Source organism: Aquila chrysaetos, chromosome 10 (genome assembly GCF_900496995.4).
Source record: "Aquila chrysaetos chrysaetos chromosome 10, bAquChr1.4, whole genome shotgun sequence".
Classification (NCBI taxonomy): domain Eukaryota; kingdom Metazoa; phylum Chordata; class Aves; order Accipitriformes; family Accipitridae; genus Aquila; species Aquila chrysaetos.
Genome location: NC_044013.1, coordinates 18,560,486 through 18,576,246, shown reverse-complemented (window position 1 = coordinate 18,576,246; position 15,761 = coordinate 18,560,486). Strand labels below are relative to the sequence as shown.

At 36.5% G+C, this 15,761-nt stretch overlaps 1 protein-coding gene across 1 annotated transcript in view; it reads right to left on the bottom strand.

Annotated features, from left to right (window-relative positions):
• Window positions 1–15,761, bottom strand: part of DNER (delta/notch like EGF repeat containing) — a 134,376-nt gene that overhangs the window by 68,363 nt on the left and 50,252 nt on the right. The window contains exons 2-3 of the mRNA XM_030028859.1: window positions 13,347–13,643; window positions 2,011–2,105 (exon numbers count right to left, since the gene is read on the bottom strand). Coding sequence (XP_029884719.1) covers window positions 2,011–2,105; window positions 13,347–13,643 — 392 coding nt within the window. The remainder of the gene's footprint in view (window positions 1–2,010; window positions 2,106–13,346; window positions 13,644–15,761) is intronic.

Genomic DNA, 15,761 nt, shown 5'->3' with positions numbered 1-15,761 from the left:
GTATATCTGAAGAACATTCGATGTTCGTTCAATACAGGGAGATGGATCCTGGTAGAAATCCTCATTTGACAAACCAGATCGAAGGTTCAGAAGAGTTTATTCTTGTAAATCAAATGAGTCCCATAATACTCCCAAGGTCACCAAGTCCATGGTGCCTTCCTGAATGTTGACAGATTGTATAAATATCTACAACTGCGTATATACTGTCGGCTCCACTAGGGAGCACTGCATCTATGTCAGTGTTTCTTCCCTCTCAGGATACTTTTTCCCCTACTCACCTCCATAAAGAAAAAATAAAAACCTGTCATGTTTCTGGCAAGTTCCCAAATATTTACATTAATTTCCTCTGAAGGAATCCCAAATGAGTTTGAACAATCTCCAAGAATTCAAACACAACTGCATCCAACTGCTCAAAACTGATAATTCTCCCCTGCTGAAAACAGGCCTCCAAATACCCAGAGATGAAGTTCTGTTCCACAATTTTCTGTACTGAACTTGTTTCAATCCTGCTAAAAACACAAGGCAGTTTCTCCCTTGTCACTTCTTATTTGAGTTCAAAACAAGAAATGCGAAATTTTGTAATCATGTTTGACACAAGTTGAAAACGTGTTGCAACTAGACATCATGAGAAGCAAATTTTTGACAGTATTTTGGGTCCTCTTTGAGAACAACCCCCACCGCTACCCCCTACCATCTCACTCTTGGAACAGGATAGCAACTAGTTTCACAGTTTAGGTCACACCTGATAATAAAAACAAAATAAAATTATTAAACTGAAATTATTTTCCTTGCATAGATAGCCATTGAACCAGAGATGTTGCTTGGGCCTTTAACACAGGAAATACAATGAAATAAAGATAGATACTGACCTGCGTTAATCTACCCAGACATAAAACACTACTGAAGATATATAGTGTAAAAAATGACCAAAAATGACTGTGTACTCTGCAACCTCCTTTAAAATGGGGTCACTCCATCAAGGGTCTTAAATACAGCTGTAGAATCCACAAAGGCCAGCTTATTCCTGATGTCAAGAAAAGACATTTGTTTGCTTACAGATTCTAGCCAGCAAGAGCATCCACGCTCACAGATCTCTTCCTGAGTTAGGCTTAACGCTCATGAATGAGCACGATTCAAAGTCCCATGGGAAGAGTAGAACAGCTCCCACATTTAACAGTTACTGCTCCAAACTGTCTGCAGCTTGTCTGCTTGCATCAGTTTGTTTTTTCCTGTGAGCATGGCCTTTTTTACTGAAAGCTAGGATTCTGAAAAGATAAGATGACAGTATGAGAAAAGTAGGCTATTTGGGGAAAATCTAAGTCTAAAATTGCAGTAAAGCTGTGAGCCAGAGAACTACGTTGGCAGATTTTTATTTAAAATAAAATTTCCAATAAGAAAATGCCTCATCCCAGCTGACAGAATCAGATCTTTCTAGGAAGTCAGGTTCTGTTAATTAAAAGTAACAAAGCAAGTATTTGATTGAAAAAGCATGAGTTTGAAAAGTGAATAACACAGAATAAATTGAAATTTTTGAGAAATGTGGTTTGTAGGACATACACAAAGATTTCACAGCTGATGATGACACCCAAAGCAATAATCCAGAAATAAAATACAAATGCACAAAATACTTGCATTTATATAGACAACGATAACACTTTCTACCAGCAAGTGCATCTTGAGAAAAAGTGTTCACTGCATGAAGGAGACAGGAAATGTTGTATCTTCTCTAAACTGACATCTTCAACACGTCTGCCCCAATTTCTAATGCATTCTGATAGCTCAGAGACAGTTTACATGCTTACATCTTCTAAAACATTAAATATGTGGGAAAAATTATATCAAGCAAAGAGTTGTCGTGGCACTGCTAGATGCCTGAAGTCTGTCTGAAGTTCTTTCATATACTTTTAGCCATCTGACAAATCTGCCTATGGGAAAAACTTGTCTAAAATATCCAGGCAAATGAAAATTAAAAAAAATTTATATTTTGTCACATATGACAAATATTCTTACTTTATTGATGTATTCTGTGGAACTTCAAAGGAGATAAGCCGGCCTCCAGCAGAGGTATTGGAACTGGCATTTCCACAAGCAACATCTGGGGTTATCTGAAAATAAAAATAGTTATATTCAACATTAAACCAGAAAATGTGACCAAAAAACATGAAAGAATTTTTTAAAAATAAGACTAAGAGTCCAGCAGTCATCTTTTAAAAATCAGCAGGATGGACCAAAACATTCAACAAAACATTGATGCTGTCAACAGACGTCCTGAAAATTCACATAACCATCCTTTTAGGTTTTTGTTTTAATAAAAACTTCCTGCACATAAGTGTGAACTTCTAAAGGCATCTTCCTTTAAAAGTGACCATGTTTAGAAAAAGATGAATAGCCTTCTGGTCTTTTAAAATAATAAATAAAGCTCTAACATTTGCCACATCCAAGAAATATTGCAGCATTAATTTAGGTGATCTTGGAAGATTTATAATAGCACATACTGATATTGTCTTCCTACTAGATTGAAATATGTTTTTTTCCAAACACAGATTACTTTAAAAAAATACTCTCCCACTTGCCCATTACTATTCTTTCCAAGTAAAAGTTGCTTGAACAAACAGTGCTTTCAGATGGAAAAAAATTATGAGCACAGTTGAGAGTGAAAGGACGTATTTGCCAAATCTGTGATGCCTAGTAGGCATAGAAATCACTTACTGTATTAACTAGATCAAGACACCATACAGGATGCCATACAACACAGAGGAATCACAGACAGACTCCTTAATTATTCATATCTTGTAAAGTAGTAATTTTATAAAGGCAGTTTGAAAACCATTAGCATTTCCAATGATACCTTTATTTCAAATAAGTAATATTTTATGTGGCATAATTGAGTCTTTCTGTTGCCTAAATTAACATCATCAGTATTTTTAATTAAGTAGTTTTCAGGTATCTCAATCAGCTTGCCTATGAAATATCACACTGTTAAAAAAAAAAAAAAAAAATCAGTCAGCTTCATCTTCAAATTGCTAGGCAGATTCTGCAATGTTATTTTTTCAGCCATCTAGAATATGTGTGCAACCTTTTTACGTCAACCTTATTGGCAAAGTGAAAATGCAACCTGACACACTTCAGTGAATTAATCATCCATCAAGGAAAAAGCCAGAACCTAATTTGTAAATTTAAGTAAAATTAAAATTCATATTTTAAATATTACTATGAATCACCTATGAAAACATGAACAACAGAAGTCCAGAATATGATGCAAGTAATAATTTTGGGAAACTCAGAGTTGATTCTGACTCAGGCAAGACAAACACTCAGTATTCACATTTCCCAAAAACGTTTAGATTACTCAATTCATTGTTGAATTCTCTGGCACATGTAATATGAATACATGTAGTTTATGAAAATAAAGTGAGCTGTAATTTTATTGTATTTGTTCAAATAAACTTTTAAAAAAGATAATATATCCATTACAATTTTTCAATCTTGGAAGTCAAAATTATGGAGCTAACATTCAAAGCACGATGAATCTAAAATTAGTTTGGCTGACACTCTTCCTTTTATATTTGCCAACATTTGAACTTTCATTTTCTTTGAGAATCTATATGCCTACTGGAACAAAGGAAAAAAAAAGAAATCAACATCTCTATTCTCACAGAGTCTTATACTACATCTGAAAGTACACTCGCTTTTCAAATATTTATATAGTTTTACAATTTCATGCATTTATTACCTTGCAACACAAGGGGGAAAAATGTAATTTAAGCATTTCCTTTACCTTAATATTCGATATTAGAGGTTTTTTAAATTAAAGGGTATTGATCTCTCTGAAACTAGAATAAAAAAACAACAAAAAATTAAAGAAGCAAGAGCTGAACAAAGTGGCGGCATAACAAGAGCCAAGATTTAACCTTGTGAAAATGGAAAAAACAAACCAAGACGACTTTGGTTTGCAAACACATCAGAATTAAGGATTACTCAGCATGAAAAGCACATGTAGGAAATATTTCAATGGTAATCAGAAGAGCAAAAGGCAAAATGCAGGATTTTGACTCTTCTATTAAGAGATCTGTAATGTTTGATGTCTTTCTCTATCTAGGAACTCCATTTGTAATTGGCCCTAACTTCATGCTCTAGGAATCTGATAAAATAATCATCTAAACCAGTAGGACACTGAAAAACAGGATTTTACAACAGCTGAAATTTGATTTTTTTTGTTTTGGTTTGTTTTTTTATTAAAAAAAACTGGTAGTTGGGTCAGACAAAAACCACAGGAAGAAGCAGCAGCTCTCATAAGGAACAAAAAATGGTTCCAGCAGTGTCCTATTTCAGACAAATACTATGGAGACAAAAATTGCAGCTTTGACACCTGAATTAGGAAACAAATTACACAGTTTTTCCATAGCCGTGGGAAATTTGTACAAAGACTTTTAAGTATGTCTCTCTCTCCTGTTTTAACAGGGCTCTCTGCAAAACTGAAAGATTGAAGAATGAGGGCAAAGCAGACCAATACGTTACAATAAGAATTGACACTCAGAAGATGAAAGCAATCTGTAAGCCTCACTCGCAAAAAAAAAAAAAAAAAAAAAAAAAAAAAGGCAGCTGCTAGAACTGCTAGGAGATATTTAAAGCAGAACTCACCAGAAAACATACTTAAATGATTTTCAGAAGGTAAAATAAAGAGCATTCCTATCCTAATTCCTCTTTAAAATTTAAAAAGTGAGATGGCTAAAGTAAAAAATACAAACAGACCATCTAAATTCATTTAAAGACAATCTTAAAAAAACATTACATATAACTGCAATGACATCAAACTCTTCCAAAATTCCTCTGGAGCATTTAACAGTACAGAACCTTTAAGCCAGCAAGGAAGCTCCTTGGGGAACAGACTTATAGATACAACACAAATGATGCAGCTACTTTAAAAATAGTTACCAAAGAAAACAAAATCTTCATGCACCTGCCAGAGCCGAAAGTATGTTTAGGAGCTGCTTACAAAGATAAGCTCCTACATCAGCACAGACTGTTATTGAAGAGCAGCTCTTCAACAAATTACTTAGAGGTAAAACGCTTAAATATTGAATTGCTGATAGGAAATACAGAATTCCTCTTTACATACATGTTCTGTAAGCTCGCATCTAAATCATGTTCTTGTTTTTTAAAAAAGACCATAATACATAAAAGCTACATTTCTCCTTTAAATGTTTTAACAGTGTTAATTTTCCAAGTCTTTACATGGGCAAAAGACCACCATCATTTGAGAGCGCAAGAGTGAAATCTCCAGAAGAGTACCTATTCCTATAATCTCTACCTGGACCTTAACAGGACAGCAGTGACTTGTCTGGAAGATTACCTTACCAGGCCATAGCCATAGTACAGCTTAGACTGCAAAGGTAATCAGGTGTGGTACCTAAGAAGAGAGCAACAGACTGTTCTTCTGTATTACCACTTTTCTGAAACAAGTGTGAATTGTACAGATACTCTCCTGCCTTACACACCAACCAGAATAATGAGATATACAATTAATTCAACAAGTGCTAAAATGCATACGTAAATCCCAAGGCAAGATTTTCATGAGTGCCTTTATTACTTTGATAAATTAAGTGTACTAGCCTTTAATTCAATGAGGCTAAGAAATTAACATACAGACTCTAAGTCTGCATTTATGCTAGGATACAAATACACAGCCTCTTACTACTGAGAGTAGTTCTCTGAAGATATTTGTTGTATATGAAATTTCATAGTATGTTTCTTGGAAAGCTGACCAGACATTTGTAATTCTACAAGGCCTTATCAACATGGGCAGACTAATCCTGAACAGTGCAAAATACAGCCATTCCGCTACCATGATATATGTTTGCATTTCTTTTGTATCTCAGCCTCCTGGGTTTAAAGAATTGCAGAAGGCTTTTACTTCTTGCAAAACACGCCACACTTTCCTCAAACCTAAAAGTGGTCTGTAAGTGGAATGACCAAATTCGCATTAGCCTTAGCAATTCCTCACTACCCTATTAACAAGATATTAATGAATATTTCTGAAAACTAACAGATACTTCCAAACACTGGAAGAGGCTACCCAGGCATCTTGTGGACCCTCCACCCCTGAAGGTATTTAAGACTCAACTGAACACAGTTCTGAGCAACCCACTCTAGCTGACCTTGTCTGAGTAAGGGAGTTGGACTAGACAATCTCCAGAGGTCCCTTCCAACTTCACCTACACTGTGATTCTGTGAGTAAAAATTCACCCCATAGCCAGTTGCCTACTAAAGTCTTTCCCGTAAACTGCCATTAACTTCAGAGACATCACGGCTTTCACAAAACCCCACTCTTACATACGAGTGCTTCATTTTGAAAATATCCCCAAAGGTTACACAAACACGTATGTGCACATGTGTACGCACACTCACGCACACACAGACACCTGTGTTTTTTTACTTGACACCTTCCTCAAAGATTCTCTTTGGTTAATCTCCTATTTCCATCTCAAAAAGCCTTCTCCCGTTTTTACCTCCTAATGGAGCAATGAAGAAATCTGCATGGTCCTGCAGCCAAAGCAAAGTAGGGCAAATTAGTCTGGAATTGAACAGAATACACAAAGGCACCCATCATTTCCACACATCATTCTTGAACTAAATAAAAGATGAATACAAACTCATCTTACAGAAAAGATCAGTGCTTAAAAGAAAAAACTTTATGCTTAAAAATCTAAACATATTTGAAAAGACATGTTAATGGCAACTGTGAAACAGTTCTTTGAGAAAAACAAGGCTATGTTCTGGGGTGGTCTCCCATGAAAATCGACATGGTCATTAAGAAAGATAACCTTTCGTTTCTTCAGTAGGACAGAAACTGTCACGATGAATGCATTATGAGGAATGCTCTTGCAAACACTAACTCTTTCCAATTTTCTTCCAAGGGATTCCATGTTAACTTTCAAGTCAACAAAGCAAGTTTCATAATGTGCAGGTTTGCCTTTTCTGAACATGTAACTACTTTTCCATCAGAATAAGGCCTGCAGGATTTCTTCTTTTCCAACCTTCAAGGGTGACAAGAGGTATCTCTTATTTTCTAAGAAATATAACATGTTTGTCTGCCTTCCTTAAGTGAGGTAAAAATAATATGCGAGAGAAATAAAACAGGTTAGATCCTGACTATAAGATCTTGAACAGCTGTCTGCAAAAAATCAAAAAGGGAAAAAAGAAGTAGGAAAATAAAAGGCAGTATAGTAGAACCATCAGAGAGGGGATCAATTACTATCTTCTTGTAGTCAAGATGCCAAGCAATAAACCAGGATCATTTCTGGCACAGAAATCCCACTCAGACAGAACAAAATTATAAAAGAAAGAAAAGCAGTTCCTTTGCCCTGTAGCATGGAAAAACTACTGCTTCTGAAAATCTAGTGTCACACAGTTTAACCTCTACATGAGCGTATTTGTTTCTACCCTGCAGAGTTTCATATGGGACAATGCCTGAAAGAAAACCAGAACCAAAAGAAAATAAAGGCTTACTTATAACATATCTCACCAGTGGGAGAGAAAAGCAAAAGTGTTTAGAGTAGGAGTAGTACCTCTCTGAAGAACACCAAGGGAAGACTGACAGACTGCATCCAAAAACAGTATCAAATGAAGAAGGCTTGCCAGTTATTGTAGCACTGAAACGTGATGTAAGGAAGGCTGCATATCCACCCAGCAAATTCTGTCACTGGCAGTTTGTCTTTCTTTGCCCATCTGAGCAAAAGCCACTTTGTAGTGTTAGCGATCACACTGCCAAGAGGATCCAGGGAATTCTGATGCATGGCAATCCTCTAGATAACACTGTTAAAACTCTGTATTTCTGTCATGGCTTAACAATGCCAACATTACACCAAGAAGTAGATGCTTCAGCAGGCACAGTAGGTTATCTTACGCAATGACACTTTCTCAGATAGATTATCTGGGTAATCATATTAGCCAGGTGCCTTTTTGTCTCAAGCTGACCACCAAAATCAATGTCAACTTCATAAAATCTGACAATCAGTCTGTACTGGTTTTGGCTGGAATAGAGTTAGTTTTCATCACAGTAGCTTGCATGGTGCTATGTTTTGGATTCATGATGAAAACAGTGTTGATAACACAGGGATATTTTAGTTATTGCTGAACAGTGCTTACACAGAGTCATGGCCTTTTCTGCTTCTCAGACTGCCCTGCCAGCAAGTAGGCTGGGAGTGCACAACAAGTTTGGGGGGACACAGCTGGGACACCTGACCCCAAGCGACATCCCATACCATATGATGTCATGCTCAGCAATAAAACTAGGGAGTGGGGGGTGGAAGCTGGCCAGGGCAGCTGGTGGTGAGCAATTGGCATTTTTTGCATCATTTGTTTTTCTTTGTTTTGTTTGGGGTCTTTTTCTTTGTTGTTTTCTTTTTCTCCCTTTTTTTAAACTGTCTTTATCTCCACCCATGAGTTTTCGCACTTTTACCCTTCCAGTTCCCTTCCCTATCCCACTGGGTGGGGGAGTGAGCAAGCGGCTGTGTGGGGCTTAGCTGCCTACCCTCTGGTTAAACCATGACACAGTCATTCAATAAATATTACTTCCTTAAACAAATAATGGTCATTTCTTATTCCAGAGTATATGGAGCTGTTCTGAATAATAAAGGTAAACACTGTGGAAACAAGCTCATTGAGCAAAAATTCTACATAGTCAAATCTTTACATACAGTGTATGAGCTCAGGTCACTGAGAGTAAGCTAGGACGTAAACTTTAACCAAAGTCTATCAAGTCAGCCATAGGTATTTCTACACCAAAACACCAAAAGGCAGTAAACACATCAGGCGGGGTTTTTTGCTCAGACTTTCAAAGACTTCAAGATGGGATGATTCTTGAAGGAGTAGTTAAGAATCCAGACACTTTTTAAAGACAGCACTGGATAACCAAAAGTCCTGAGCCCACCCACCAATAATAGATTCAGACAAGCAGAGCTTCAGTAGCTTGACATAACTGCACTCACTAGAATTTTCTATAGGGTATTTCTGTCCTTAAAGGGGATACGAGAGTTTTGATTTTAGGAAAGCTAGTACTTATGACTATGCATTAAACATCTTTTAGGAATGGAACATACTAAACTAAGGTTTGTGTGAACTTCACATAAGTTTTGTTTGAGCATATTGAGCTTTTAGAGACTTTTTTTGTGTGTTTTGAAAATAAATATAATAAAGGGTATCACCTATCCAGAGATGGTTACCCCAAGTTGTCTATGAGAATGGTGTTTGTACAGAAAGTTCCATACACAAACATTGTAGAGGAGAGATTTAGTGAAGTTACAGATTTATTCTAGGAGAAAGTTAAGATTATTCTAGCAAAATCTATGTTTCCTTCAGTTTCCTTATTTGTTTGTATATCTTTTTCTGAAAACAAAAGAAAAATAATAGAGGTTTCCAAAACAAATCTTATATACAGGTATAAGAGCTGTCCTAAGTCAAACCAGAAGTATACATATTCCAGTACTTCAGCTCCAACAGCAATCATAAGAAGGAATGCGAAGAAAATATGATAAGAAAAGGGCAAGCATATTTCCTCCAGCCGCCACCCATTTCCATGTTAAAGATTCTCCTAAGCTGTCATTTCTAAGGATCGAGTTTCTATGTATTTAGCAACCTTAAATGGATCTCTCCTCCATGATTCTGTTTCAGCCTCCTTCTGCACCTGTAGCATGCTTTGGCAAAAAATGCACAAACATTTAGCAACTCATAAAGCAAAGATTCAAAGGTGTCTGTTTCAAGCAGAGTTATTCCTTAAGCATATTCCATTGCTGTAGGGCAGGAGCACTCTCTTTCAGGATTTTCCACCTGACCCAGACATACTCCTTTTAAAGGCTTATAATTTACTGACTACGAACACACATAAAACAAATGCTGTCCCCACTGCAAGGGGAATTACAAGTTTATTGTAGCCTCTAATAACTAGTTCCAAAAGCTTGAATCTGAGCAGTAGTATTGCAGTATAAATAAAAGGTTAGAAGACTAGGACTCACGTGCTTAGCATTCTAATTCCTGGCTGCGCACCTGGCAAATCACTTTACTGCTCTGTGCTTCAGTGTCTCCATCTGTAAAATGTGAATAATACTGCTGATTTCCTTTGAAAAAAATTTGAGAGCTATTAAGGAAAAGTAATATATAAGAGTACGGTACTGGTATTCTTACAGTTGATTTTGTACACAGATACCTTTGCTGGTTGTTAGTTGAGTAGGATTAAGGAGATGGTTTCTTTTTTTCTTCTATTATTGGCTAATATGTATCTTTTCTACACTGTAACACAAAAGATCATTGAACTGGGGAAACGTGGATTGCTAGTTGTATCCTTCTTGCAAAATGGAACAAGTTAGTTGCCCAAAGTAGGGAAAAAAGCTCTCTTTCAACAGCTGAGCACAAGGATAAAGTCCTATTATACTAAAGAAACCAACAGACAAGATCTCAATGATCTGTGTTTGTAGCCCTTAATTTCCATATCAGGAAAAGATTAATTTCTTATAGCACGAGCTCTCTAAGAAATGAACCTGTATCCAAAGACATCTGTAAGTTGTCTGCTGGTGCAGACATTACCGAGAAGGTTCAGTCAAGCAAGCCCTACCAAGTATATCCCTAGTATCTAAGGAATACAGAAAAAATGTCCAACTGTAACCATACATCATGCCTCTCTTAGTTTACTTCTCTCAGGTGTTCATTTTTTCAGTTTCCAAAAATTTGTGAAAATGCTTCCATGGAAACTTCATCCTTGCAACACAGTGAGAGCTTTCATTTGGAGACATTCTGGCAAAATTTCTCGCTGAGCAGACAGACAAGAGAGTATGAAGAACATTAGTTCACTTGCAGTATCAGTATAGAATAATGTGAGAAACAGGCTGACTTGGAAGATTTAAAAAAAAAAAAAAAAACCCACATAATAATAGCAGCCTTTTTTGCCTCTGAATCTCAAGGAAGATCAAAACAGTAGATTTTTGCAATACAAAACCTACAGTTACTTTTTTTTTTCCTTTTAAGAGGGCAAGAAAGGATCAAGCTTTGCAAAGCTTTTAAAGCTATGAGGAAAGGCAGTATTTTCCTGCTTAACACTTTATTCTTGAAGCCTCCACCAAAGAGGCTTTGGAACACTGACCTTCAGGCAAATCAACTCTCTTTAGTTTAATATAGATCAGAGACAATGTCTTGAATCAGCAACTGAAATCTCTTTCTTTCGGATAAGCATCTCTTTCACTATGAATTCCAAAGAACAGAAGGTCATTATGCTACACTAGAAAGAGTGTGAAAAAAACAAGACCCATCACAACATATTAAAAACATACCAACACAAGTAATTTCATAATAGGGTAACAAGTAATTTCCATGTTAGTGTTAATAACACAGTCGCAATTGATGACCTATATGTATTTCTCAGGTAACAGGAGACATGCAGAAAGGTGAATTTCAGCTATTAAAATACCCACTTGTGAATGATCTGTTTGGCTGAAATGCTTAGTGAATCTACCTAAAATGCAAACCGGGCAGAAATGTTACTTATACAATACCAGACCACAGATTGAAGAAGACACGTGAGAGAGATCTGGTACAGAGAAGGGCATGCCCTTAATTGATCAGGACATATGGAGCACCCATGCAGAGATGACACTGCATTTAAACTAAGTAATAAAAGCAGATCATTGTTTGTTTCTGCTTCAGTGCTCTCTTCAAACTCCATACTTGGCACCTGACATATGTTCTACTGTAAAATAACAGATATATGAGATGGAATTCCAAGAAATAAAGCTCTTTTCTCCAGACATTGTCCACCAGAACTCTGACTAAAATGAGATACAGCCCTATAACTACTGGTACCTCAGATATAATTTGAGAGTCATAACACATCAAACATAGATTTTATACAGGTTGCTTTTACTTTGAAAAAATTGATTTAAATAAATGTTAGAGTTTAAACATGAACAAATTTTGGGGGCTAGCAAACAATGATGAAAAATATACTTTTGCCAGGATTAAACTCATGCCTGTTCATTTTCTCACTACATAGTATGTAAAAACACCTCAGAAGAATCACACTCCTTGAAACACTTCAAAAACAGATACAGGTGATGTTTTACCTATTTATTCCTGAATAAACTCAAATGAAATTACTTTACAATGCATTTTTCATTAAGAAAGAGATGTCACAAAGATTTTAATTCTTTGCCTACTGAAATGATAATATTTCTCCACCAACAAGCTTCATTACCCCTAGGTGCTTGGATCCAAACAAAACCAAAAAAAAGGCACTACCATTACCCTCAAAACAGATGCTCACTTCTACGGCAGACTGTTCTTTGGGATGCATTTTGCACATACATAATATTATTATAGGTGAGTGATCTCTGGATCAGGCTGGAGACTTCCAGTACCAACTGCTGTAGGAATAGCATATGCAGAAGTAGTGGTCTCGCACCTCCAAGTAAGAGAACAACAGCGAAGAGAACTATAAATCATCCTTGCAGTGACGGACTTCAAAGAAGGAGGGAGGAGGACGGTCATGTGATAGAATGAACTTAATACATGAAAAAGTTATCAAGAGAGAAATAATCAATTCTTCTTTGTCTGTGAGCAAACATACTTTCTATCTATACTTGGTTTTCACATGTAAAGATTAATATTTAATGGTAACTAGGTTAATTTTGATACTTTATTTTTTGCAGATACTAGAGTCAATGCAAGACGTCTAAGAATTACTAATAACACAGTGTACAAAACAGTAGAAAGTAAAGATCACATTTCTTAAGGATCATGTGTTGTGTGCTTTACAGTTGTAGTTTTGCCAGATATTGTTAAGTTTGTCATTTTACTGAGATACAACAAATGTTTAAAAGTTTCCTCCACCATCACTGCATCTCTAGAGTTGTGCACTGTTTAATATATTGACTACCACTTTTAATCCTCAAATAGCTGTGTTTTCTTAACACTGCAGGGACACATATTTTTCAAAACAACATGTGATTATAACTGCAAATAGTAAAAAAATATATTAAAGGTACTGCTTTAAGCTTTAGTTTTCCTAAATTTATTTGATGGTTGGAGGTATGGTGTCATACAAACGACTGGAAGAAACGATATTATCCCATTTCAAAGAAATATCCAATACAACATGTTGGCCAACTTAAGCCCATTACTTTTAACAAGTATCAAATTTTTTTGCATTTAATTTTACTAGCATATTAACCAAAGGCAGAGATCATATCTTCAGTCCTCTCACGTAGGCATCCATGAAATCATGCACAAATGAGAACCCAACAATGATAACACTTAAAAGTTCCTCTCCATGCATTTTCATTTAGGCAGAATGTTCTCACCTCTGTTTCGTCCCATTTCAGATCTACAACTTTCTGTCCCGCTTTCGGCTGCCATGTAGGTAACGTAACGGTTGCTCTTGAACGAGGAAGAACAATGTCGGGTTCCAAGGTGGATGAGACCGGTCTGCTCTGTCTGGGTGACGTTGACTCTGTGCGTTCAGAGACGGGAAGGCTGTGAAATGAGTGTTCACAGTTTGTTCCCTCATAGCCTTCACTACAGAGACAGAGGTAGCCATCACCGCTAGTGCTGCAGTTACCATGGTGACAGGGGTTGCTGGCACAAGGATCTGAAACAAACTGGGAAAAACATATCGTATAGGTCAATTACTGCATATAAAGGATTTATTTTTGAGCTTTACAAAGACCATAAAACAGGATTCTTTTGCCCTCCTGTACTTATCTTCTAAACATATTTATGAACCAAGCTCATCTTTGATGTATTGTCAAGGAAGTAAATTCAAAGGATTAAAGAAGAATATAGATTAATCTATGTTAACCACTTTTCTCAGACCATTTCATGCTAATTCACTGTTGACGCATTCAAGCAAAGTGATAAACATGAAGAAGGAACATGGCCACTGTTCATAATCAGGAATTTTCAAAAACAGTCTTAAAAGAGTAACCTATCCAGGGAAAACAACATCCAGAAATTTAATGCAGTAACAGGAATAGGAATGGGGCACAGAACTCGTACAGATCACCAGGTCATGAAGCAGGTCTGTGTTGTCGGAGTTAACCAGATCACACAATCCTATTCACGGACACGGCTTCCATTTTAAAACAGCTGGGCCTTTTACCCACACTTCGTTTAGTGGACAGCAGTTTCAGAATCTGATTCATTCTGGTGCTGAAAACTTTCTAACAGGACTTAGAAAGCTGGGGCAAAAACATGCTTATTTTTAAAACAGCATCTGTAATAGTATAGGACAAGACTGAGCTCAGTAATGTAGGAAAAATCCTGTCCTAGGCTTGCCTAGCTAATGTCTAGCTTAAATTTATCGACAGCTAGTTTGTACTCAGTTTCTTATGTCATCACTCACTTCCCCTCTTCTATGCTGATGTTTACATCTGTAATGTATTTACAGACTACATCTACAAACTCTTCTCAAGTTTCATCTCATAGACTAAATAAGCCATACTTGCCCAGACTTCTTGTGGAGGACAAGCCCTCCATTCATTTTTGCACCCTAGACGCCAAAGCTTAGCACTGCCTTTCGCAAATGCATCAATACTTTTTTTTGTCCTGGAAATAGCTTCTTTGATATTACTTAAGAAACGTTTGCCTTAGAGCTAAATCACACTGGTGACTCACTGCCATCGTTTGACCAGCTAAGCCAGCCAGGCAGTTCCCTTGATATGTCTTCACATCAAAGTGATAACCCATCACTGGAAACTGACATTTTCTCAGTCTTTAAATGCAAATTTCACCAAAGTGCTCCAGTCTGAAAGGTTACCCAGTTCTTCCCTGTACAACATTCCAGTCCTTCCCTGCATAAGCAATGCTTCGTATTATATTTCTCAATAAAGCACCAGTCATTTATTATTAAAAATTTGTTTCAATTATCAAAAGAATTACATAGCGTTTATATATCATTAATGTCATAAAAACAAGTATTGGGTGTACACTAGGAATTTTACCTTTCCATCAGTTCAAAGGCCTGATGTCAGGGACACCAAATCCTAGTACTACACTTTCTTATATAAAACAGTACTATTATTGACCTCAGCTAGAATTCTTTTTTTGGCTGGAATTATTCTATACCCTAGCCTCTGTAACATTTTTGGACAGAAAACAGAGGAAACATTATTATGAAAGTTAACTTTGGAGACAGTTAATGATGAATGTCAGATTTTGTACTGACCGATGCAGAAGAGTTAGAGGCCATGGAAGACAGTCCAAAATATAAGGTCTACTCATTTATCTTGTGGTTTGGTTATAGCTCTGAATGTTAGTTACTTTGCATGGGGACACATCTCATACATATCAGGTGACACATTAGACATCAGGGTCAAGCTCTGACTCTTCTTCATTTTTAAAACTCAACTATATAGTAACTTTATATAAACTTAATATAGCAAGTGTCGAGGAAGTATGGCTTTTAATGATTAGATGGACTTATCTCCTTAAAGTCTTTCTCTTGCAAATCAACAGAATATGTAAGCTCTCAAAGAACAATTTCTAGATTGCTTCTCCACAAAATAATTTTTAAGTGACAGAAAAGAAAAGAAAAATTTCCAGGAAGGAACAAAACCTAGTTCTGTTCTATGGTTTGTCAATTACATTTTAAGCTTGCTCCCACTGCCAAGCAGCAGAGATTTTCACAGAAATTTCCTTTTCCTTTAAGAGTGTTGAAGATAAAAAGTGTTGACGTGTGAACAAAGCCCAGGTCAAAAATTGGTTGCAACAGTTTTTTC